Genomic DNA, 27942 nt, shown 5'->3' on the forward strand with positions numbered 1-27942 from the left:
TAGAATACAAAAGATAAATATACAGAACTTTCAAGAGATCAGGAAGGAGATCAAGCAAAATGCAGAACAAGCCAAGCAATACACAGATGTAGCACTAGATGAATTTAAGATTAGAGAAGAGCATAATGACAAATGTAATAGGCTGCAAGAATTCATAGAGAGAGAGCAAAGAGAAATCCAGATTAGCAATAAAATTTCAGAATTAGACAACTCAATAGAAAGTAATAGGAGCAGAATAGAGGAAACAGAAGTCAGAACTAGTGAGACTGAAAATAAAGGACTTGAAACCACACCAACATATTTGAGGAAAATCAGATAAAAAAATTAAAAAAATGAAGAAATCCTAAGAATTATGTGGGACACTATCAAGAGAAATAACCTATGAGTGATTGCAGTACCAGAAAAAGGGGGAATGGCAGAAAATACAGAGAAAATTGTTGAAGATTTGTTGGCAGAAAATTTCCCTGATATCATGAAGGAAAAGAAGATATCTATCCAAGATGTTCATTGAACCCCACACAAGGTAGATCCCAAAAGAAGGTCACCAAGACATATTATAATCAAACTCTACAAACCAAAGATAAAGAGAGAATTTTAAAAGTGGCTAAGGATAAATCAAAAGCCACCTACAAAGGACAGTCAATAAGACTAAGCTCAGATTACTCAGCAGAAACCATGCAAGCAAGAAGGCAATGGGAAAACTTACATAAAACTTTGAAGGAAAAAAAATGCCCGCCAGGAGTTATATATCCAGCAAAACTGTCTCTCAAATCTGAAGGTGAAATTAGGACATTCCCAGATTAATAGAATTTTAGAGAATTTGCAAAAACCAACCCAAAATTATAAGAAATACTAAAGAGAGTCCTCTGGTTAGAAAATCAATAACATCAGATAACAACTCAAGACTAGAACACAGGACAAAGCAACCAGATATCAACCCAGTTAGGAAAATCGCAAAAATAAATCAAAGCTAAAACACTAAAAACAGAGAAACAGAGAAGTCATTACACAAAAGAAGACAACATTAAATCAAAAAGAGAAACTAAAAAATGTATTCATAAATCTTTCATATGGAGAGGAAGTCAAGGCAATATAAAGAAAAGATTGGTTTAAACTTAGAAAAATAGGCGTAACATTAAGGTAATCACAAAGGAAACTAACAATCTTACACATCAAAAGAAAAACATAAAGACTTAGCAAATAAAAAAGCAACAACAAGGGAAAAGAGGAAAACACAATATATAAAGAAAAATGACTCAGCACAGAAAATTAAGTGGAAAAAAGAAATTGTCAACAACACACAAAAAAAGACATCAAAATAACAGCACTAAACTCATACCCATCAATAATTACACTGAATGTAAATGGATTACATGCACCAATAAAGAGACAGAGAGCGGTAGAATGGATAAGAAAATGATCCGTCTGTGTACTGCCTACAAGAAACACACCTTAGTCTTAAAGACACCAACAAACTAAAACTCAAAGGATGGAAAAAAGTACATGAAGCAAACAACAATCAAAAAGGAGCAGGAATGGCAATATTAATTTCTGACAAAATAGACTTTAAAGTAAAATTCACCACAAAGGATAAGGAAGGACACTATATAATGATTAAAGTGTCAATGTACCAGGAGGATATAACCATAATAAATATTTAACCACCCAATGAGTGTGCTCCAAAATACATAAAGCAAACTCTGACAGTATTGAAAAGAGAGATAGACAGCTCCACAATAACAGTAGGAAATTTCAACATACCACTTTCGGTGAAGGACAGAACATCCAGAAAGAAGCTCAATAAAGACATGGAAGATCTAAATGCCACAATCAGCCAATTTGACCTCACAGACATACACAAAACATTCCACCAACAGCAGCCAAGTATACTTTCTTTTCCAAGGCACGTGGAACATTCTCCAGAATAGACCACATATTAGGCCATAAAGCAAGCCTTATCAGGATGAAAACATAAAATTTTACAAAGCATCTTTTCTGACCATAGAGCCATAAATGTAAAATCAATAAAAGAAAAACAAGGAAAAAAAAAAAAGAAAAGAAACATATGGAACTGAACAACACCTTGATCAAAAACTACTGGGTTATACAAGAAATTAAGGACAGAATAAAGAAATTCATAGAATCAAATGAGAATGAAAACAGTTCCTATGAGAACATTTGGGACACAACAAAAGCAGTGCTCAGAGGACAATTTATGGCAATAAACGCACACATCCAAAAAGAAGGTCCAAAATCAAAGAATCATACCTAGAACTTGAACAAATAAAAACAGAGCAGCGAAAGAAGCCTTTGGGCACAGAAAGAAAGCAAATAATAAAAATTAGATCAGAGCTAAATGAACTAGAGAACAGAAAAACAATTGACAGCATTAGCAAGACCAAAAGCTGGTTCTTTGAAAAGATCAACAAAATTGATAAACCACTGGCCAAACTGACAAAAAAAAAAGGGGGGGGGGGGAGAAAAGCAAATAACCCATATAACAAATGAGATGGGTGATGTCACAACAGACCCAACTGAAATTAAAAGAATCATAACAGAATACTATGAAAAACTGTACTCTAACAAATTTGAAAACCTAGAGGAAATGGACAAATTTCTAGAAACTCACTACATACCTAAAACTAACACAAAGGTAGAACAACTAAATAAACCTATAACAAGAGAAAAGATTGAAAATGTAATTTAAAAACTCCCAACAACAACAAAAAAGCCTTGGCCCTGACGGCTTCCCTGGAGAATTCTACCAAACTTTCAGAGAACAGTTAACAGCATTACTGCTAAATGCATTTCAGAGCATAAAAAAGGATGAAATGCTCCAAAACTCATTTTATGAGGCAGCATAACTCTGATACCAAAAACAGGTAAAGACACCAAAAAAAGGAAAATTGCAGACCAATGTCCCTCAGGAACACAGACTCAAAAATCCTCAACAAAATTCTAGCCAATAGAATTCAATAACAGATCAAAAAAAAAAATAATTCAACATGACCAAGTGGGATTTATACCAGGGTTGCAAGAATACTTTAACATCAGAAAAATGATCAACGTAATCTGTCACCTAAATAAAACAAGAACCACATGATCTTATCAATTGATGCAGAAAAGGCATTTGGCAAAGTCCAACACCGATTCACGATAAAAACTCTCAGCAAAATGGGAATAGAAGGGAAATTCCTTAACCTAATAAAGGGCATATATACAAATTGAACAGCCAACATCATCCTGAATGGAGAGAGTCCGAAAGCATTCCCCTTGAGTACGAGAACCAGACAAGGATGCCCTTTATCACCACCCTCATTCAACATCATGCTGGAGATCCTAGCCAGAGCAATTAGGCTAGAAAAAGAAAAAAAAAAGGCATCCAAATTGGTAAGGAAGAAGTAAAAGTGTCTCTCTTTGCAGATGATATGATCTTATACATAGAAGACCCTAAAGAATCTACAATGAAACTACTGGAACTAATAGAATAATTTGGCAAAGTATCAGAATACAAGATAAACATACAAAACTTAGTAGGATTCCTTTACACCAACAAAGAGAACGTCAAATAGGAAATCACCAAATCAATACCATTTACGGTAGTCCCCAAGAAGATAAAATACTTAGGAATAAATCTAACCAGAGACTAAAAGACCTATACAAAGAAAACTACCAGACACTACTCCAAGAAACCAAAAGAGACCTACATACGTGGAAAAACATACCTTGCTTGTGGATAGGAAGACTCAACATTGTGAAAATGTCTGTTCTACCCAAAGTGATCTACAGATACAATGCAATCCTGATCCAAATTCCAATGGCATTTTTTTAAATGAGATGGAAAAAAGAAAATCACCAACTTCTTACGGACACAGAAGATGCTCCAGATAAGCAAAGCACTACTGAAAAAGAAGAACAAAGTGGAAGGCCTCACACTACCTGATCTTAGACCCTGTTATACTGCCACAGTAGTCAAAACATCATGGTACTGGTACAACAACAGATACAGAGACAAATGGAACAGAATTGAGAATCCAGACATAAAGTCATCCACCTATGAGCAGCTGAAGTTTGACAAAGGCCCAAAGTCCATTAAATGAGGAAAAGACAGTCTCTTTAATAAACGGTGCTGGCAAACCTGCATATCCATCTGCAAAAAATGAAACAAGACCCATACTTCACACTATGCACAAAAACTAACTTAAAATGAATCAAAGATCTAAATATAAAGTCTAAAACAATAAAGATCATGGAAGAAAAGATAGGGACAACAGGACAACGCTAGGAGCTGTAATACATGGCATAAACAGTATACAAAACATTATTATCAATGCAGAAACACCAGAAAAGAAACTAGATAACTGGGAGCTCCTAAACATCAGACACTCATGCTCATCCAAAGTCTTCACCAAAAAAGTAAAAAGAAAACCTACAGACTGGGAAAAAATTTTTGGCTACGACAAATCTAATCAGTGTCTAATCTCTAAAAGCTATAAGATTCTGCAAAACATCAGCAACAAAAGACAAATAACCCAATTAAGAAATGGGTAAAGGATACGAACAGACACTTCACCAAAGAAGGCATTGAGGTCGCTAACAGATACCTGAGGAAATGCTCACAATCATTAGCCATTAAAAAAAAAAAAAAGCGATTAGAGAAATGCAAATCAAAACTACGATGAGATATCATCGCACCACAACAAGGCTGGCATTAATCAAAAAAACACAAAATAATAAATGTTGGAGAGGTCGTGGAGAGACTGGAACACTTACACACTGCTGGTGGAAATGAAAAATGGTACAACCACTTTGGAAGTCAATTTGGTGCGTCCTTAAAAAACTGCAAATACAAGTACTGTATGATTCAACAATCCCACTCCTTGGAATATATCCTAGAGAAATAAAAGCCCTCACATGAATAGATACATGCACACCCATGTTCACTGCAGCTCTGTTTACAATAGCAAAAAGGTGGAAACAACCAAGGCACCCATCAGTGGATGAATGCATAAACAAATTTGGTATATTCACACAATGGAATACTACACAACCATAAAGAACAATGATGAATCCATGAAATATCTCATAACATGGAGGAATCTGGAAGGCATTATGGTGAGTGAAATTAGGTGGTGGCAAAATAACAAATATTGTATAAGATAACTATTATAAGAACTCAAGAAAAGTTTTTAACACAGAAGAAAATTTTCTTTTATGGTTACAAGGACAAGGAGGGAGGGAGAGGGGTGTTTACTAATTAGATAGTAGACGAGAATTACCTTAGGAGAAGAGAAGGACAACACACAATACGGGGGAAGTCAGCACAACCAGACTAAACCAAAAGCTAAGAAGTTTCCTGAATACAACCAAACATTTCGAGGGACACAGTAGCAGGGATGGGGGTCTGGGGACCATGGTTTCAGGGGACATCTAGGTCAATTGGCATAACAAAGTGTATTAAGAAAACGTTCTGCATCCCACTTTGGTGAGTGGTGTCTGGGGTCTTAAGTTAGCAAGCAGCCATCTAAGATGCAACAATTGTGACAAAGAAGAATAAAGAACATTGAAGACACAAGGAAAATATGAGCCCAAGATACTGAAAGGGCAACATAAGCCAGAGACTCCATCAGCCTGAAACTGGAAGAACTAGAGTGTACCCAGCTACCACCAACAACTGCCTTGACAGGGAACACAACAGTGAATTCTGATTGGGCAGGAGAAAAGTGGGATGCAGACCTCAAATTCTAGTAAAAAGACCAGACTTAATGGTCTGACTGAGACTGGAGGGACCCCAGAGTTCATGGCCACCAGACTATCTGTTAGCCCAAAACTAAAATCATTACTGAAGTCAACTCTTCAGAGAAGGATTAGACAGGACTATAAGACATAAAATGATACTGGTGAGGAGTGTTCTTCTTAGCTCAAGTAGACACATGTGACTACATGGGCAGCTCTTGTCTGGAGGAAAGATGAGAGGAGTACAGGAGCTGGTTGAAATGACAGGGGAAATACAGGGTGGAGAGAAGGAGTGTGCTGTCACATTGTAGGGAGAGAAACTAGGGTCACATAACAACGTGTGTATAAGTTTTTGTATGAGAAACTGTCTTGAATTGTAAACTTTCAGTTAAAGCACAATTTTTTTTTTAAAAAAAGAAAGAATGATTACAACCAAAAAAAAAAAAAAAGAAAGAAAACTAAAAATTCAAAAAGATGGTGGTGGTATAGGATATGAGCAGTCCCTGTATGGTGTGAACAGTTAACATGTTCACTGTTAACTGAGAGTTTGATTGGTTCCAATCCACTCAGAGGCATCTCAGTAAATTGGATTGGTGATCAGCTTTGGAAAAATAAGCCACTGAAAACCTTATCAAATATAGCTCTACTCTGGCACACATGGGGTTTTCATGAGTTGGAATTTTTCAAGGAAAACTGGTGTTGTTGTTTTTTTTTTGTTTTGGTCGTAGGATACGCTGGAGCACTAAAGGTAGTTAAACAAATTATCTTTTTTTTCTTGGGTTGGATGGTGAACTTACAGGTGTACATTATATTATAACCAAACAAACTGACCAAAGTAAGGTATTCACAGAGCAATAAATGGATTTTGTCTTAAACCAAAAATCAGTGCTCCTAAAGGCCTTTACAGACCATTATTATTAAAATTATTGACAATGTATTAAAAAAAAAATCTTGGCAGTGATTATCTGAAATACATCACAGAAAATACATACTCCCTTCCAGTACCGTTATTCTTGCACTGTTTGAGTACTGGTTGGATTTTATTGTCATGGCTTATATCCAACTTTATATTTAGCACCAGGTAGCTTAGCAAGTCACCAGATTATTTATAATCAACAATTAGACTCTAAGAATTTCTCACGTATTGCTGAATGGAATAAAAAAAATAATTTATTTTTTATTTTTTTAAATGATTAAACCCACATTGTGATAACACATTTATAGCTACACATGTACCTAAAATATGACCAAGTAATTTCAATCTTAGGTATATATACAAGATAATTCAGTTAATATGTTCTCAAAAAACATTTGTACAGGAAGTTTTATGGCAGTTTTATTCATGATAGCCAAACATTTTCTGCATCAGAATAGAAACAATTGTTCAGGAGCCATACAGTGGAATGCAGCTTTGTAATATAAACGATAGAGTTACCGAGACACACAAAAATATGGTTAAATCTTTTAAATATGTTTACTAAAAGAAGCCAGACATCAAAGAGAACTTTTTTTCTGATTCCAAAGTTTCTACTCAATGGTGATGAGAAATAAGAGCTTCTATTTAATGGTGATAGAAGTCAGAATAATGACTGCATTTGTGGGGCCAAGAGGTCAAAGTGGAAGTAGCACAACAGATGTCGAATGATGAAAATGCTCCACCCGTGGTTTCCCCCAAACTATAACGATGACAATTCCATACTTCCAGTTGTTTAGTCCAAGTCTTAGCCCAATTCTGAATGCCTCTTATTTCATAGCATTTCATATGCCATGTGTCCACAGAACTCAAATGTCTGCTTTCTCCCATTCTCCTGAATATGTCCAGTTTTTGTTCACCCACTAATATCACTTTGATCCAAGGCAATATTTTGTCTCAACTGGACTACTGCAATGGGCTCCTTGTGTTCACATCAATTCTATACTCACAACTCAGCAATGGTTGCCCAGCATTTTAGGTTAAAGGCCAGAATCCTCATACTGATCTAATTTACAGTACACGTTCTGGCCCCATTACATCTACCTAATGCCTAAGTCTCACCAATTTACTCCTTGATCTTTTGTGCCAATGCTGGGCATGTTCACATCACAGGAAGTTCTCACTTGTCCTTTACTCCTCCCGGAACACTCCTCCTCAGATGTCCACTTGACTCTCTTCCTCAACTCCTTTTAGTCTTTGACAAAAGTCACATTCTTGGTTCTCCCTTCTCTATTTTACTTATAATTGCAAACATCTTTTGGTTTGCCTTTTCCAATTTTCCACTTAGTTTTTCTTCATGGCAATTAATACTTTTTGATATACTGTAAAATTTATGCAATAATATTATGTATTATCTTTCTCCTCACAATGAAATACAAACTTTAAGAGAGCAGACATTTATGTGAGTTTTATATTGCTCAATCCCGTATCACCAGTGCCTGTAACAGCATCACATACAAAGTGAAGGCATTAAAACTTCTGTTCAATGAATGAAAGAATGAGTGGATATATGAAATTTGCTTTATACTACAGTTTGGTCATCATATGTGTTTTCTAGATATTATGCATTATGTGATAAATTATATTTTCTATGCATTTTATTTCAGAAAATTAAAGAAGAAAAAATATTTGTTATGACATGGGAGTATTGTGTTTATAGGTACTAAATCTACTGCTTTAGAAGATAAACAACACAGATAATGGCAACCATTCTCTTGCTGATTTGGTAAATCAGTCCAGTTCCTATAGCAATGGTTTAGTTATTTCTGAAAAGAGGAGAAATGAAGGCATTTGTCTATTTATTTTGTAAACATTTCTTGGAGCTTACATCTCTCCAGACAGTAGGCTAGTCAAGGCATGTTGTTCAGTCTCAAACTATAAAGGGTTCCTAAAGTCATATTTTCTGTACAAATATCCATTATCCCAGCAATCTTTTCACAGCTCCCATGACCTCCTTATTCATCAGACTGTAGATAAATGGGTTCAGAAGAGGTATGATATGCTGTAAAATACTGCCACTACTTTTCTTCCTCAGGGTAATGCAAGGAGTGTGGTCTTGTATAGGTGGAGAGAGCAGTCCCATAGAATAGGCTTGTCACAATCAGGTGAGAGGAACACATGGAGATGGCTTTTGTCTGCGCTTTACCAGAGACCATCTGGTAAACCACAATAACCACCGGGGCATAAGAAGCCAGAATTACCATGACTGGTAGCAGCAGAATGATAAGGACACTAAATAGGACAGTGTACTCATACTGGGAGGGGTCCTTACACACCAGAGGTGTTAGAGATGGAACTTCACAGAAAAAGTGGTTAATGATCCGAGATCTACAGAATGGAAGTTGAAATACATACAGTGTATGTATTAAAGCATTGATAGAACCACTGGCCCAAGCACGTGTGACCATGGACAAACAGATCGTCTTGCTCATGAGCACAGGATAATGTAAAGGGTGACAGATGGCTACATATCTATCATAAGACATGAAACCAAGAAGAACTTCAGTTCCACCGAGGGTCAAAACCACAAAGGTTTGAATCTTACAACCTAAAAAAGTAATGGTCTTATTATTTGACAGAACGTTTGCTGCCATCTTGGGTACGGTGGTGGAGATGTACATCATGTCACTGAAGGAGAGCTGACTGAGGAGGAAGTACATGGGAGTGTGGAAACGGGTGTCCAATCGGATGAGATGGATCAGTGTGATGTTCCCCATCAAAGTCACTGAGAAGAGGCCCATGATGGCAACAAAGAGGACAGTGTTCATTTGGCCGTATTGGAAAAAGCCAAGAAGTATAAACTCTGCTCCAAAAGTTTGATTTTCTGTCTTCATGGTTTAAATAAAAATAAAGCAGACAGTATCCGAAAATTCAATGTAAACAACATTGAATGTCCTTCAAAAGAAAACAAAATGATTACTAAATGCAGTAGAATTTCCTTGAATCGTTTTAGGTGACTATTTCTCCCCCCATTTCTATCCACTGAATCTGTGTCTGTTGAGCAATGGCCACTTTCAAAAAAAAAATGATAAAGTTTTTTTTTTTTTTTCACTTCTTACAGAATAAAAATATAATATGGACTTAAATATTTAGGTGATTTGCCAACATGAGTTTTTTCTCCCCTTTTAAATATCTTCCAGATGATAGATTGGAGATGTATTTACTTGGTATGAAAAAAAAAATCTTTTACTCCATTCATTTAAATAATTTAACATGACAGTGATGGTCAAATTTGGTATAACATTCTCACAAAAAGCATTTCTTCCTCCATTTTTCAATTTTGAAATTATATTGGCTATATATTACCATTTGTATGTCAGGAATATTACAGCTCTCATAAATGAATTGGTAGTTATTTCTATAATATCCTTAAGTGTATGTGGAAATTTGTTGCCCAGGCAGGCCCCCCCCACCCCCCCAAAAAATTGCAGGACCTTAAGAAGGGCTAGAAAAAGAAACATTAAAATGTTAAGTTAGCAATTATTAATCTAAGTTTAACTCATGGAGCATGTCAAGAATGGCATTTTGAATTTGACTAGGCCCTTTTATACTAATAGGTGAAATTTACATTTAAACTGCACTTGGAAGAAATGACAGTAAATGTTATTATTTGCTCCTCAATCAAGATATGGAATCAAAAATTACTGATGCCCCATTAAAATTTGAAAGTTTTAGATAATTGTTATTACAAATATTGCTCAACAAAGTTGAGAAATTGAAATTATTTTCAATGAAAACTAGTCAGCTTTAATACAAAGTATGACAAATAAGAAAATTAATTGACAATGCCAACTGTTGATTATATACATGCAAATACAAATACAATTCTGGCATAAAGAATTCAATGATCTGTCATAAAGTTACATTTATTGTTAACTTGACTATACTTGGTCCAAGATGCAGTCACTTATGCTAAGCCCCACATTAGCAAACCAAACCTAGGTCTAGTTTCTGTAAATGCCTGACCTTCCCAGAAGCCAAAACGTGAGTTAACCAGTTAAGATTTGCCTGCTGAGCTTATCCCAGTTCAAAGTGTTCCATTAATCCCATAGCTGTTAAAAATAAAATTTTTACAATATTAGATTTGTATAAGAACTTATAACCTGTAGATGCTATTCATGAATTGGGAATCTTTTGTCTGAAACTTCACATTCATGAATAGCAAATAAAGCTTATGGGTTCATATACAAATCTAATCTTGTAGAAATTTGTTCTTAACTTTACCTGTAGTCAGCCAAGTTGGTGTAAACTAAGGCACATTTGACTATAATCACATCTCTAAGTTATACAGGAAAGATACTATACACATTTCATATATTCTAAAAAGGATTTGATCCTATTGAAACTTCATTCTTCATTATAGGTCTTTCTCAAAGAAGTGTTTTTCTCTAAAACAGCAAACACAATGATATAAAATAATGATGGATGTTTGTTTAATTCAGAAAAAAACAAAGACTTATTCTAACAACAGTATGATTTTTTTTGAATGTTCTAACCCATGAAATAGAATATGACAAATAAAAATCACAACAAAAAATTAAAAAAAAATTCTATTGCAAAGCTTTACTGTTTTGGAAAACCTGATAAATGAAAAATATTTAACTTGCTAAAAGTGTTCAATAAATTATATAAATTATAATTTACAAAATTAGCAACACTTTAATACATTATATTTTTAATATTCTTAAAAATTTTCACATTAGTAATAACAATACTCAACGATAAGAAAATATTATTTAAATACGATTATCCAAAAAAACTGGCTTATGTTTTAAAAATATCAAATACAAACACATGTAACTGAAAGAACAAATAAATATCTTTGCAAGCTAGTTCATTGTAAACCAATTCATATAAATACAATCTAAATTTCAAGATAGGTTATATATTTCAGACCATGATGCAATTTTTTAATAAAAATCTGAAAGAAAATGATGAGGTTAAAAATAAAAATTAAAAAAAAATGTTGATAAGAGAATGAAGAAGAGGAAATACAACATGTAAGATTTTATGTACATAAATGTCATAAAATAGCATGATAATTGGGCATGATAGAAAAAGAGGAAATTAGGAATACAATAGCTGTAGAAGCTATAAGGAGCCCTGATTCTGGTGTAGTGATTAAAGCACTGAGCTGCTAACTGAAAAGGCAGGCAGTAGTTGGAACCCACGAGAGCTGCTGAACAGAAGAAAGATGTGGCAGTCTGCTCCTGTAAAGATTCACAGCCTTGGAAACCCTATGGGGCAGTTCTACTCTGTCCTATAAGGTCACTATAAGTTGCAATTGGCTCCATGGCAGTGGGTTTATAGAACTTATATAATAAATTATTATATGACTATATAAAAGTATCAATAAATTATATACTCTGTCCATTGCCACTGAATCAATTCCAATTCATAGCAACCCCTTAGGACAGAGTAGAACTGCCCCATAGGATTTCTAAAGCTGTAATCAGTATAGAAGGAGCCCCATTTGTGTGGTGGTTAAGTGTTTGGCTGATAACGAAAAAGTTGGTGGCTTGATCCTACTGGGCGCTTCAAGGGAGAAAGATGTGGCAGTCTGCTCCTGTAAAGATTTACTGTCTTCGAAACCTACTTTGTCCTATAGGGTCACTATGAGTTGGAATCTACTGGATGGCGGTGGGTTAATCTTTTATGGAAACAGATTTTCTCCCTTGAAGTTCCTGGTAGGTTCCAACCCCTGACCTTTGGGTTAAAACCCAGTGCTTAACCACTGTACAACCAGAGCGCCTTCAGTAAAATATGCAGGGAATTCTGGTCTTTTTTGTGAATTTGATTGTTTGTTCTACATTTTCTCCTGCTCTGTCTGGGACTCTCTGTTGTAATTCCAGTCAGAGCAGAACCCCGGAGACTATGGCCCCTATGAGATCCTTCTAATTCAGAACTGAAGCCATTCCCGAAGTTTACCTTTCAGCGAAAGGTAAGACAGGCCTATAAAAAGAACAATATATGACATCAAACGGGCTACACCTGCCAAAAAACAGAGAGGAGAAGGCAGCAAGGACAGGAAAACTGGGCAAATGGAATGTGGGGTTGAAAGGAGGAGAGTGCTGACACATGTAGGGATTGCAGCCAATGCCATGAAAAAAAATCGTGTATAAATTTTTGAATGAGAAACTAATATACGCATATATATGGAAGGAACGAATTTATTAAAAAAAGGAAAATGGGAACACTGGCAATAATTTCCAATCTATTGGAATGCCCATTTCATCATGTGGGGATCATTATTTTGATTTTGTAGTTTTTACTCCAAAAAATTTCATGTAAAGAATTATACATCTAAACAAGAACCCAAATTAAATTCTTAGAACAAAAAAATTTTAATATCACAAATAAAATCCAATTTACCAAAAATCAATAATAAAAATGAAAAGAGCTGACTAAGTGGAAAAATATGTACAAACAGGCAGTACATCAAAAATGAAATAGAAGGCTGAAAATAAATAATCCAAAAATATTAAAACCTGGTTAAATATAACAACTTTATTAAATTATCAGGCCAAAAATGTTGTGAACAATGTTATCAGATATGCAGTAACATAGCTCTGGTAAAACATGGTAGATCTTTTTAAAACTTGCTAATTATTTCTCATGACCTTTTATTATTTTCATAGCTGTCGCAATAGTTCAGAGTTAGGGCTGCTAACCAAAAGGTTGGCAGTTCGATTCCACCAGCCGCTCCTTGGAAACCATACTGGGCAATTTTACTCTGTCCTATAGGGTGGCTTTGAGTCAGAATAGACTTGATGGCAACTGCTTTTTGTTTTAACTAACAGTTTCATATTAGGAATTTTTCTTGTTTAAATAATTTATAGAAATACACTAAAGAGAAATTTGAAGAGTACATGATAAAAATGGAGAAAGGAACTAAAAACATCAACTTGTTGAGATAATGTGCATGTATTTAAAATCAGTTATGAAAGCTAGACAGTTACACAGTATATATACACATATATATACATATGCATGTAAGCAGATATATTTCACTAAAAATAAAACAATTTACAAAATATTTTAACACAACTGCATAAGTTTCACAACAGGTATTTGTGTTGCTTGAAATATTTTATGTAGTTTACAACCTTTCACCTTTCTAATAATATTGCTGAATATGACTATGTCCTATGCATAAAGCAAAGTGGTAAGGCAAAAATAAGAAAGAAATGTTTTTTCTACCCCAATCAAGACTACAAGTGATAGCTGCAGGGCCATGCTGCCCAGTAGGGGTTGCCCTGGACCTTCAAACCCTACCCTTATCTCACTTCACCAAGAAATGTCTCTCACCTTGCTCCTTTGTGATTGCTGCCCCAAGAAAATTTCAATTCAATACATGGTCAAATCAACCTCACATGACTTACCTTGATATTCATTTTTGCAGGAATCATTCAAATATAATCTGGATACTTTATCCAGCCCTGAAATCTTGCAAATCAAGGAAATGAGTGTGCAAAAAAAAAAAAAAAAAATACAATCCACTCTACATAATTTATCAAACACAGTCCTTTAAGTAGTGTCCCTGAGATTAGTTGTATATTGATCTTTTTGACATGAATTGTAGTAAAGTCTTCAAGGTATTAAATTAAGAGTAATTAGTGGCCTAATTTTTTTTTTTTTTTTTTAGTGGCCTAAAACAGCTGTTTGAAATCTGAACGGTGGTTATTATGAACGAGGCTGCTTTACCTCCAGCAGGTCATGTTTGTAAAACTGAATAGTAAGTTCCTGCATTGAAAAGCATATTCCTCTTCATTAGCTGTGTAGACATCGCGTTCTTTTCCAGATTTAAAATAATTAATTTTAAAACTTATTTCAGTTGAGATATATAGCGTCTCATACAGAGACATGTTTCATTTTCCCAGAAATTTTATTCGAAATAAGACATTAAATAAGAAGCCGGGGAAGGGGTCTGCAAAATTAAATAAAAGATTTCTCCGTCACCCCACTTGAGGATAGTATCACATACTCACAGCAAGTCCGTCTTTCACAAAGTTTTAAGTTAAATTATATTATTTGTTGGTTATATATATCAAAGAGTCACACAAACTGCATATATTATGCATAATCAAGCTACTTTTTTTGACACCTCTACAGGGTGGCAGAAAAATAGATTAGAAAAAGAATCCAAAACTGTAGAAACCTCTAATTTGAAACACATTTTACGAACTGTTACCAGACTACTAGTATGCAAGATTGCTTTTTTTTTTTCTTTTGCTTCAAATAATAAGCCTCCAATCATTCACCATGAAAAATTTTAATGAAAAAAAGAATCAAATGTTCAAACTCATTTTCTCGCCCTTATACGAGATTTTCAGCCTCTTGATAGAAATGCACTGACTGCCTAATCATGGCGGAATTCACGTTCTGTTTCTCAGAGGCCTTCTGGGAAAACGAGGTCTCTAGTCCACGATTAAGCACACTGTAGAAGTTGTAGGTGATATTTTATGAGGCCTGGAGTCTATACTCCTGGGGAGGGGGGGGGCAGAAAGGCTCAAAATATATCTGCTCAAGTGAAAAAAAAATCAAATAACTGATCTTAACTGAATGTTAAAAAAAAAAACAACTCTATTTTACCTTTAAAATATGCATGTAGAATAAGACTCCACATAATTAGTAGTCAACTAATATATGGTTTGCTTTTTTTCTATATAAAGTATGCATGAAATACTGAGAATTATATAATGTAGGAGATATTATGTTAAATATTGCAATAATTTTATTCCCAAAATAAAAAAGTTGGCTTGACTGTAGAAGTAAGAGACTCAGATTTCCAGAAGTCCACAGATCCAATAGAAATGTTTCAGCCCTTACGGTTTATATGTTGCCAAGTTCATAGAGAGGAATTTAGATTTTGACATGATGCCCACTTAAATTTGTTCTATTTGAATGAGATATATGTAATCTGGAAAAATTAAAGTGAAGTAGAATTTTAACCAGTCAATTCCCTTACCTAATTCCATGGGATGACATAAGACAGCTGCTGTGCTCAAGTAGGAAAAAGAAATGTGCAATAACTTAAGACGAAAGGTGATGAAGGTCAGAGTTTAGAGAAAATACATAGGTTAACTCTGTCACACACAAAGATGTAAGCCACATCAGTAAGTTCTCATCTTCATTTTTCCTCAATTATATATTATTTTATAATTTATAGTAATTATAACATAATTATTCCTTAATTTGAAATATTTTATCTCATTACTCTCTAAAACACCTTATAAAGAAAAGTCCAGTGGTCAAACAATCATTGAGTCAGTCATAGGATAAAATACAGGCATTTTGGAAACCAAATCTCAGAGTTTAACTGAAGAATTGAGTCCTACGAATGGTCAATACTTGCCTCACTTTCATTTACGGGTGTAAATACGCCTAGAATATCAAGGTGACATTTGTGAATTTTGAATAATGTGAAATTTGTACAGTTTTTGGCACTCGGTTTTAGAACAAGAAAACAAAAATGCAAATATAAAATCAATACGACCTTTGGAAGGGGCCTGGGCAGGTAAGAAGGTATTTGCTCTCTTGATTCAGATATTAACTACTAACTTTCAAGTGTTACTGGTAATAGCATCTACCACTAATATTGTTTATTAAAAATTATATTAGTTAACACACACAAACAACATACAATGCTGTCTAGCATGCTGCCAGCACTCATCGAACAGCTTTAATGATGATTACTATTGATGCTGCTGTTTTTACTGCTTTTTTGATTATTATTTCATATAAGCTAAGATTCAGGGATGAAAGCATCACCTGTACTGCTTTGCTCAAACATGGACACAAATCCTTTTAACAGCTTTCTACATCCCTGTGTTATATGGTTCTACTAAAGACTCAACAAACGAAAACAGAACAAACTCTCTGCACTGAGAATTACTTAAATAAACTCTATAAATATAGTTACTCTCTCTGCTCAGGTTCAAAGACTCTCCCAACCACATGGTCACTGTTGAGGGCTGACCTCCTTCCAGCCAGGGGCAGGCTTCCTGCCTACTAGCCAGCACAGGGCAAATAAATGTTTTTTCCACCGCCTGAGAATCACTGAGTCTACACACATGGGTGCTTGGGCCCAAATAGTGAACCAAGAGAGAGCCATTAAGTCTCTTTCCCTCCAAATTTAAGCTCTTTAAATTCATACAAATAAGGAGGGGGGGGGGGAGACCAGCCAATTTTTTTTGGATCAAGTTTAATGAGAAGTAAATTTAAAGCAAATGTGTCATGAAGAAAACTCATCAAGTGAATCAATTTTTCCCATAGGCATAATTAAGAAGTTATTGACATCTTTTTTCCCTTAAAATCCGGGTCAATTCGAAGTTTGTCGTTGAAGAAATGTAAAGCTCAAGAGAGTAATAAGTAAACAAATAGAGAGAGAGATAAATAAATGAATGAATATATGAATGAATGAATGCACACATACATGTATGGGTGGATGGATGGATAGACAGAAAGACAGACATACGAATGAATGAACAGATAAATAAGTAAAGAGACAGATATATCAATAAATAGATGGATAAATAGATAAATAAACAAATATTAACAAGTTTGGTTTTCTAGAACTGTACTCAAAATATGATTTTTGTGTGTTGACCTGATATCCTGCAATTTTGTTGAATTTGTATATTAAATCTAATAGTTTCTTTTTGTTTTTATTTGTATTGTGTATTTGTGTATGTGTGTGTGTGTGTGTGTGTGTGAGAGAGAGAGTATTCCTTAAGATATTCTATGTATAAGATCATGTATAAGATTATGTCATCTTGAATAGGAACAATTTTACTTCTTTCCAAATTTGAATGCCTTTTTAGAAGTTTTATCCTAACTTTTCTGTCTAGTATTTCCAGAAAAATGTGGAATAAGAGTTATGAAATCAGGCATCCTTGTCTTGTTCCTGACATCAGGGGAACACTTGCAGTCTCTCACCAGAGCGTGTGACGTTAGCTGTGGGTGTCTCATGGGTGTCCTTAAACAGGTGTGTGCGGTTTCCTTACATTTCTGGTTTGTTGAGTGATTTTATTATGAAATGGTATTGGATTTTGTCAAATGATATTTCTGCATTAATTAATCAAATCATTTTCCCTTAATTTTCTTAATTAATTGATATTTATGCCTAACTGCTCTGCATTTGTGGAAAGTTCCAGTGGGACGTGGTGTATAGTCTTTTCAATATGCTGCTATATTTGGTTTGCTAGTTTTTTGCTGCAATTTGCTGCTGGATTTGGCTTGTTAGTACTTTGTTGAATATTTGCATTCATATTCATAAGAGATATTGTGGTTTTTTTTTGGCTTTGGTATCAGGGTGGTTATGTCATCATAGAATGCGTTACAAAGCTTTCGCTACTATTTTCTTTTGAAGAGTTTGAGAAAGATTAGTGTTAATTTGTAGCTGGTACTTTGTTATAATTTCTATCTCCTTATTGTTATTGTTGTTTTTGCTAAGTGCCCTCGAGTCATTTCCAACTCATAGCCACCCTAAGTACAACAAAAGGAAACACTGCCTGATCCCTCGCCATCCTCAAGCTTATGCCTAAGCCAACGACTGCAGCCACCGTGTCAATCCATCTTGCTGAGGCTCTTCCTCTTTTTCACTGACCCGATGTTTTACCAAGTGTGATGTCCTTCTCCAAAGACTGATCCTTCCTGATAACATGCCCAAAGTATGTGAGATGAAGTCTCACCATCCTTGCTCCTAAGGAGCATTCTGGCTGTACTTCTTCCAAGGTAGATTTGTTCCTTATTTTGACAGATCATGATATGTTCAATATTCTTCACCAATAGCACAATTCAAAGGTGTCAATTTTTCTTCAGTCTTCCTTATTCATCCTCTAGCTTTCACATGCATACAAGGCTATTGAAAATATCATGGCTTGGGTCAGGGGCACCTTAGTCTTTGAAGTGACATCTTTGTTTTTAACACTTTAAAGAGGTCTTTTGAAGCAGGTTTGCCTAGTGCAATGTGTCATTTGATTTCTTGACTGCTGCTTCCATGGGTGTTCATTGTGGAAACAAGTAAAATGAAATCCTTATTGTTTTAGGTTTTATATTTAGGTCTTTGATCCATTTTGAGTTAGTTTTTGTTTATGATGTGAAGTACGGGTCCTGATTTGTTTTTTTTTTTAAAGATGAACATTCAGTTTTGCCAGCGCCATTTGTTAGAGACTGCGTTTTCCCAATTTAACAAAATTTGGCCCTTTGTCAAAGATCAGCTGCCCATAGGTGGCTGGATTTATATCTGTATTCTAAATTCTGTTCCATTGGTCTATGTGTTTCTCATTATACCAGTACCAGTCTGTTTTGATTGCCTTACCTGTATATTAGGTTCTAAGATTCAGTAGTGTGAGGCCTCTTACCTTCTTCTTCTTCTTCTTCTTCAGTAGTGAATAACTTATCCGAGGCCTCTTTCCTTTCCATATTAGGTTGGTGGTTAGTGTTTCCATCTCATTAAAGGACGCTGTTGGATATCAAAAAATAATCCACCACGACCAAGTGGGATTTATACCAGGTTTGCAAGGGTGGTTTAATATTAGAAAAACCATTAATGTAACCCACCATATAAATAAAACAAAAGACAAAAACCACATGATCTTATCAATTGATGCAGAAAAGGCATTTGACAAAGCCCAACACACATTCATGATAAAAACTCTCAGCAAAATAGGAATTCAAGGAAAATTCCTCAACATAATAAAAGGCATCTATACAAAGCCAACAGCCAACATCACTCTAAATGGAAAGAGCCTGAAAGTATTTCCCTTGAGAACGGGAACCAGACAAGGATGCCCTTTATCACCACTCTTATTCAACATTGTGCTAGAGGTCCTAGCCAGAGCAATTAGGCTAGAAAAAGAAATAAAGTGCATCCGGATTGGCAAGGAAGAAGTCAAATTTTCTCTATTTGCAGATGACATGATCTTATACTCAGAAAACCCTAAGGAATCCTCCAGAAAACTATTGGAACTAATAGAAGAGTTTGGCAGAGTTTCAGGTTATAAGATAAACAAAAATCACTTTGATTCCTCCACATCAACAAAAAGAACATTGAAGAGGAAATAAGCAAATCAATACCATTCACAGTAGCCCCCAAGAAGATAAACTACTTAGGAATAAATCTTACCAAAGATATAAAAGACCTATACAAAGAAAACTACAAAGTACTAGTGCAAGAAACTAAAAAGGACCTACATAAGTGGAAAAACATACCTTGCCCATGGATAGGAAGACAACATAGTAAAAATGTTTATTCTACCAAAAGCCATCTATACATACAGTGCACTTCCGATCCAAATTCCAATGACATTTGTTAATGAGATGGAGAAACAAATCACCAACTTCATATGGAAGGGAAAGAAGCCTCGGATAAGTAAAGCATTACTGAAAAAGAAAAAAGTGGGAGGCCTCATTCTACCTGATTTTAGAACCTATTATACAGCCACAGTAGTCAAAACAGCCTGGTACTGGTACAATAGGCGCATAGACCAATGGAACGGAATTGAGAACCCAGAAATAAATCCATCCATGTATGAGCAGCTGATATTTGACAAAGGCCCAGTGTCAGTTAATTGGGGAAAAGATAGTCTTTTTAACAAATGGTGCTGGCATAACTGGATATCCATTTGCGAAAAATGAAACAGGACCCATACCTCACACCATGCACAAAAACTAACTCCAAGTGGATCAAAGACCTAAACATAAAGACTAAAACGATAAAGATCATGGAAGAAAAAATAGGGACAACTCTAGGAGCCCTAAGACAATGCATAAACAGAATACAAAACATTACCAAAAATGATGAAGAGAAACCAGATAACTGGGAGCTCCTAAAAATCAAACACCTATGCTCATCTAAAGACTTCACCAAAAGAGTAAAAAGACCACCTACAGATTGGAAAAGAATTTTCAGCTATGACATCTCCGACCAGCGCCTGATCTCTGAAATCTACATGATTCTGTTAAAACTCAACCCCAAAGAGACAAACAACCCTATCAAGAAGTGGGCAAAGGATATGAACACGCACTTCACTAAAGAAGATATTCAGGCAGCTAACAGATACGTGAGAAAATGCTCTCGATCATTAGCCATTAGAGAAATGCAATTTAAAACTATGACGAGATTCCATCTCACTCCAACAAGGCTGGCATTAATCCAAAAAACACAAAATAATAAATGTTGGAGAGGCTGCGGAGAGATTGGAACTCATACACTGCTGGTGGGAATGTAAAATGGTACAACCACTTTGGAAGTCTATCTGGCATTGTCTTAAAAAGTTAGAAATAGAACTACCATACAACCCAGAAATCCCACTCCTCGGAATATACCCTAGAGAAATAAGAGACTTTACAGGAACAGATATATGCACACCCACGTTTATTGCAGCTCTGTTTACAATTGCAAAAAGCTGGAAGCAAGCAAGGTGTCCATCAACGGATGAATGGTTAAATAAATTATGGTATATTCACACAATGGAATACTACACATCGATAAAGAACAGTGACGAATCTGTGAAACATTTCATAACATGGAGGAACCTGGAAGGCATTATGCTGAGTGAAATTAGTCAGATGCAAAAGGACAAATATTGTATAAGACCACTATTATAAGATCTTGAGAAATAGTATAAACTGAGAAGAACACATATTTTTGTGGTTACAAGGGGGGGAGGGAGGGAGAGTGGGGGAGGGTTATTTACTGATTAGTTAGTAGATAAGAACTACTTTAGGTGAAGGGAAGGACAAAATACACGGAATGTCAGCTCAATTGGACTAGACCAAAAGCAAAGAAGTTTCCTGGATAAACTGAATGCTTCGAAGGTCAGCAGAGCAAGGGCAGTGGTTTGGGGACTATGGCTTAAGGGGACTTCTAAGTCAATTGGCAAAATTATTCTATTATGAAAACATTCTGCACCCCAGTTTGAAGTGTGGCATCTGGGGTCTTAAATGCTAACAAATGGCCATCTAAGATGCATCAATTGGTCTCAACCCACCTGGATCAAAGGAGAATGAAGATCAACAAGGTCACAGGATAACTATGAGCCCAAGAGACAGAAAGGGCCACATGAACCAGAATCTTACATCATCCTGAGACCAGAAGAACTAGATGGTGCCCGGCCACAACTGATGACCGCCCTGACAGGGAGCACAACAGAGAACCCCTGAGGGAGCAGGAGAACAGTGGGATGCAGACCCCAAATTCTCATAAAAAGACCAGGGTTAATCGTCTGACTGAGACTAGAAGAATCCCAGCGGTCGTGGTCCCCAAGCCTTCTGTTGGCCCAGGACAGGAACCAACTCCTCAGACATGGATTGGACTGGACAATGGGTTGGAGAGAGATGGTGATGAGGAGTGAGCTACTTGTATCATGTGGACACTTGAGACTGTTTTGGCATCTCTTGTCTGGAGGGGAGATGGGAGGGTAGAGAGTGTTAGCAACTGGCAAAATGGTCACGAAAGGAGAGACTGGAAGGAGGGAGCTGGCTGAGTCATTAGGGGGAGAGTAAGTGGGAGTATGGAGTAAGGTGTATATAAACTTATATGTGAGAGACTGACTTGATTTGTAAACTTTCACTTAAAGCACAATAAAAGTTATTAAAAAAAAGGATGCTGTTGGAATTTGGTTCGGTATTGTATTATATCTGTAGATCACTTCAGGTAGTATTGACATTTTTACGATGTTGAATCTCCTATCCAGGAGCATTTTTTTTTTTCCAATTATGTATGTCTCTTGGTTTCTTGCTGTAGCATTTTGTAGTTTTCTTTGTATAGGTCTTTTATATCTTTTTTTTATATCCCTGGTTAGATTTATTTCCAAGTATTTTATAATTTGGGGGGCTATTATAAATGGTATTCTTTCTGTGATTTACTTTTTTTTTAATTGATTTTTATTAAGCTTCAAGTGAACATTTACAAATCCAATCAGTCTATCACACGTAAGTTTGCACACATCTTACTCCCTTCTCCCAGTTGCTCTCCCCCATTGAGTCAGCCCTTTCAGTCTCTCGTTTCGTGACAATTTTGCCAGCTTCCCTCTCTCTCTATCTTCCCACCCCCTCTCCAGACAAGAGTTGCCAGCACACTCTCAAGTGTCCACCTGATTTAATTAGCTCACTCTTCATCAGCATCTCTCTCCCCCCTGCTGACCAGTCCCTTTCATGTCTGATGAGTTGTCTTCGGGAATGGTTCCTGTCCTGTGCCCACAGAAGGTCTGGGAAGCATTGCCCCCAGGATTCCTCCAGTCGCAGTCAGACCATTAAGTCTGGTCTTTTTATGAGAATTTGGGGTTTGCATCCCACTGATCTCCTGCTCCCTCAGGAGTTCTCTGTTGTGCTCCCTGACAGGGCAGTCATCGATTGTGGCCGGGCACCAACTAGTTCTTCTGGTCTCAGGATGATGTAGGTCTCTGGTTCATGTGGCCCTTTCTGTCTCTTGGGCTCTTAGTTGTCGTGTGACCTTGGTGTTCTTCATTTTCCTTTGCTCCAGGTGGGTTGAGACCAATTGATGTATCTTAGATGGCCGCTTGTTAGCATTTAAGACCCCAGACGCCACATTTCAAAGTGGGATGCAGAATGATTTCATAATAGAATTCTTTTGCCAATTGACTTAGAAGTCCCCTCAAACCATGTTCCCCAGACCCCCGCCCCTGCTCCTGTGATTTACTTTTTGAAATTCTCTTTGCTCATGTAGAGGAATCCAACTGATTTTCTGTATGTTGATACTGTACGCTGCTACTTTGCTGAATCCTTCTTTTAGTTCCAGTAGCTTTTTTTGTGTGGAATCTTTGGGGTTTTATATGTATAGGTTCGTTTCATCTGTGAGTGGGGAAAATTTTGCTTCTTCCTTCCAGTTTGGATGTCCTTTGTTTCTTTCTCTTGCCTTATTTGTTTAGTTAATACTTTCATCACAATGGCCTTTTGGTTAGCAGCCAAACACTTAACCAATGCGCCACCAGGGCTTCTCTATGTGATTATCTTGGAATTTACCTTTATCTTCCTAAGTTTAAAACAGTCTTTTATTTATTGATATCACTTTGGCTTCCTCTCCATATGAAAGTTCTGTAACTACACCATTTATTCCCTCTTTTTTGTTTTGATGTTGTTTACATATTGATGTCTTTGGTTCCCTGTTTTTAGCCTTTTAGCTTTGTTTTATTTTTAAAATTCTTTATCTGGGTGGTCTGTCCTGTGTCCAAATCTCAGATTATTGTTTAATGTTTTTGGTCCTCTATTCGAAGGACTCTCTTTAATATTTCTTGTAAGTTTGGTCTGGTTTTTACAAATTCCCTTAATTTCTGCTTATCTGGAAATATCCTGATTTTGCCATTGTATTTGAGAGACAGTTTTGCTGGATATATAATTCCAGACTGGCTTTTTAATTTTTTTTTTTTTACTTTTGGCTTTTTATATATGACTTCCCACCACCTTCTTGCCTACATGGTTTTAGCTACATAGTCAGAGCTTAGTTTTATTGGTTCCCCTTTGTAGGTGACTTTATTTTTCCTTAGCCGATCTCAGGATTCTTTGTCTTTGGTTTTTGCAAGTTTGTTTATAAGCCTTGATGACCTTCTTTGGATTCTATCCTGTATGGGGTTCAGTGTGCTTCTTGGATGGGTATCTTCTTGTCTTTCATGATGATAGATAGGGAAGTTTTCTGCCAGGATTACTTTGACAATTTTTTCTGTGTTTTCCATTGCACCCTCCCCCCTATTATGGATCTCTTATCATATGCAAGTTTTTTCTTCTTGATAACATCCCACATAATTATTAGGATTTCTTCATTCTTTTTTCTGATTTTTCCTCAAACAAATTGGTGTCAAGGGATTTTTCTTTAATTTCACTAATCTTCCTTCCATTGCTTAAATTCTGGTCCTACATTCTTCTTTTGAGTTGTCTATTTCTGAGATTTTATTGTTAATCTTTTGGATTTCTAGTTGCAGTTTTTATATGGTTTCTAGTTGTTTCATTTTTATATTGTTTTCCTGAATTCTTCTATTGCTTTTATGAGTTGTAAACAACTTGATGACAATGGGTTTTTTGTTTGTTTGTAGCTTTCTTTCATTTTCTCAGTGCTTTCTTTGATTTTGTCTATATTTTCCTTGGTTTTGCCTGTGTTTTTATTTATCTCTTTGTTGATCTCTTGGAGAGCCCTGTATATTATCAGTCTTTTGAATTCTTTATTGGATAGTTCCATTGCTGTTTCTTCCCCCAGGCAATTTTTTGGTTCTTTATTTTGGCCACTTGCTGATGCCATCTTGTCCTGCTTCTTTATATGTCTGTTGTTTCTGAAGCATCAAGAAATTATTATATCTATTTATTTATTGTATGTTTGTTTGCTGAATCCTGAAATTTTGTTTTGTTTTGATATATTCGAGTAGGCTGGGCCCGTGTTTTGCTCTGGTCTCTAATTTTGCTGTTTTGAAGCTCTCACCACCTTTCTCAGGGTTGGTGGAACAATGACGGCATGCGTGAGTGTGGGTCTCTTGAGGGGCTGTTGAGGATATAGGTGGTGTTTCTGTTGAGGTGATGTGTCTGTCCAGCTGGCCCCTGGCTCTGGGTGCAGTGGGTGTTCTTCCTAGTTTCTGGGTCGGGTTCTGTGTGTGTGCTCTGCCAATTGCAGGGTGGTTGGTTTCGGGGTATCTGGCTTGTTGGTCACCAGGTGAGTTGTCCGGAAACTCTCATCAGTGGTTCCAGGTGAGCAGGGTTATGTGAGGATGTTTAGAGCATGCATAAACCTCCAGTTGCAGGGGGTGTGATGCAGGCAATAGGGCAGGGGAATGATGCTGGTTGATGGGAGCTGGTTAGAGGGTGTGTCCCTGTCCATTAGAGCATGTCATAAAGAAGATTGTGCAGCTGGCCTTCAGGCTGCTTGTGTAGGTGGCTGTAGGGAGTAGGTGGCCCTGCTGGTCCTTGAGATCCCGGTGAAGGTGACTAGCTCTGGCTGTGACAAATGATGGGGGGTTTGACTGGAGATGTTGCTCCTTTGTCTCAGTATGGCCACACTGTGCAGGTTCAGGTGTCAGGGGACTGGCAGGTGTGAGCAGAGTGAGAAACATTCCTGACTGGGTCTTGCATTGAGTGTAGACTTGCTCCTGTTTGGCTGCACCAGGTGATGGGTGTTTTATCTGGGAATGCTTCTTTCTTTGTCTCAATTTGGCTATGCTTTGTAGGCTTAGCTAGCAGGGCGCATGTGCAGATGACTGGAGGTGGTGGATCATGAAGGTGGGCCCCTGTCACTAGTGCTTGAGCAAAGAGGTGTGTGCCTCTAGACCATGGGCTCCTGGCTTATGGGACAGGGTGGTGGTAAGAGCTGCTCAGCTGCACTCACAAGTGAGGAGGGGCTGATGGATGAGGAGGGTAGGTGACCCACAAGCCTATATACCTCCCACATGGGGGCTTGGGGTGGTGGTAGTGAGTAGGGTATATGCACTTGACTTTCGCAGAGCAGGATGCACTTCTGCCTGGCTCTGGCTGTGAGTGCAGAGTTGCTTCTGCTTGCCTTCACCAGATACTAGGGGTTTTGTCTGGGAATGCTACTTATTTTGTCTGAATATGGCCATGCTGTGCAGGCTTGGGTAACAGAACACTGGCATGAGTGACTGAAGGGAGCAGAAGGCACTGTAGAACAGTGGCCTCCCAGTGTGCGTGGTTGAGCAAATGGCCAGGCACCTCCCAACCATGATACCCTGGCTTAGAAGGTGGAACAGTGGTGGGAACCACAGGGTGTGATCATGAGTGGGGAGGGAGACTGGGTAAAGGGAGTGGGTATCCTCTACTGGGTTGTGTATCTCCAGCGCGGGGAGCTGGGGTGGGAGTTTGGGAGGGGTGCATGCTCTTACCTTTTGCAGGGTGGGGAGCACTCCTTTCTTGCTTTAGATGTGCATGCAGAGTCACTCCTGCTTGATTGCACCAGGTGGTGGGGGTTTTAGCTGGGAATGCTACTTATTTTGTCTCAATATGTGCGTGCTGTTCATGTTCAGATATCAGGGCACCAGCGATCTGAAATTCTCTGTTTCCACTCTTTCTGTATTGTCTCTCCTTTTCCTTTGCACTCAGTCTGGTTCTTCAGTCTTGTTTTTGATGCTTTGGGTTCCCAAATTTTCATCTATATTCTACTCACTTGTTTTCTTGGGCTTTGGTTGTATGAGGAATATTTTGAAGTGTCTGACTACTGTACCATCTTGGAATGCCTCCCACATGTCCTGATTTTAAAACATGCTATACAGCTACTCTGTTGCTATGAGTCAGAACTGACTCGATGGCAGTGGGTTTGGTTTTGGGGATTTTATACAGCTACAGTAATCAAAAGCCTTGTATTGGTATTAAAACAGACAGACAAAGGAAATAGAATTGAGACTTCAGAAATAAACCTGTACATTTATGATCAATTCATTTTTTACAAGAGTGCTATGTCCACTCAATAAGTAAAGAAGAGTTTCTTCAATAAATGGTGCTGGATGAAGTCAATTGCCACGTGCAGAAGAATGTATCAGAGCACATGTCTCACACAATACACAAGAAACAATTCAAAATGGATCAAGGACCTAAATGCAAAAATTAAAACCACAAAATTCTAAAAAGAAAACATAGGGAAGTGGCTGCAGGGCCTAGTTTTTAACAATGGATTATCAGATATAACAAAAGCACAAGAGTAAAAAGACAAAATAGATCCCTGGGACCTCGTAAAAATTAAATACTTTTGTTCATCAAAGGACTTTACCAAAGCAGTAAAGAAATAGCCTACAGATTGAGAGAAAACATTTGGAGACCATATATCTAACAACGGTCTAATATCCAAAATACATATAAAACTTCTATACAATGAAAAATAATCAATCAATGAACAAAGGATTTGAACAGATATTTCAACAAAAATGCATAGTCAGATAACCAACAAACACGTGAAAAGCTGTTCAACATCATTAGCCATTAGATGTGAATCAAAACCACAATTAGATACCACTTCACTCCTACTAGGATGGCTAAGATTAAAAAAAAAAAAAGGAAAATAATAAATGCTGGAGAGGATGTAGAGAAATTAGAACACTTATCAATTGCTGGTGGGAATTCAAAATGGTGCAGCTGCTATGAAAAACAGTTTGGGGTTTCCTCAGAAAGTTAAACATGGAACTACCATAAGACACAGCAATCCCACCTGAAAGCAGCAATGCAAACAGACATACATATAAGCAATGTTCATTGCAGCTATGTTCACAATAGCCGAAAGGTGA

General features: G+C 36.7%; 1 protein-coding gene across 1 annotated transcript; it reads right to left on the bottom strand.

The window, feature by feature from the left end:
• Positions 1–8727: 8727 nt before the first annotated feature.
• On the bottom strand, positions 8728–9543 carry LOC126060023 (olfactory receptor 2AK2-like). The gene has a single exon (XM_049856092.1). The coding sequence runs from the start codon at positions 9541–9543 to the stop codon at positions 8728–8730; it is 816 nt and encodes a 271-aa protein (XP_049712049.1).
• Positions 9544–27942: the final 18399 nt, after the last annotated feature.

The sequence above is a fragment of the Elephas maximus genome, chromosome 16 (assembly GCF_024166365.1).
Source record: "Elephas maximus indicus isolate mEleMax1 chromosome 16, mEleMax1 primary haplotype, whole genome shotgun sequence".
Lineage (NCBI taxonomy): Eukaryota > Metazoa > Chordata > Mammalia > Proboscidea > Elephantidae > Elephas > Elephas maximus.

Excerpts from the sequence above, each read along its gene's own strand:
- LOC126060023 (XM_049856092.1), bottom strand. The coding sequence starts at position 9,543 with ATGAAGACAGAAAATCAAACTTTTGGAGCAGAGTTTATACTTCTTGGC.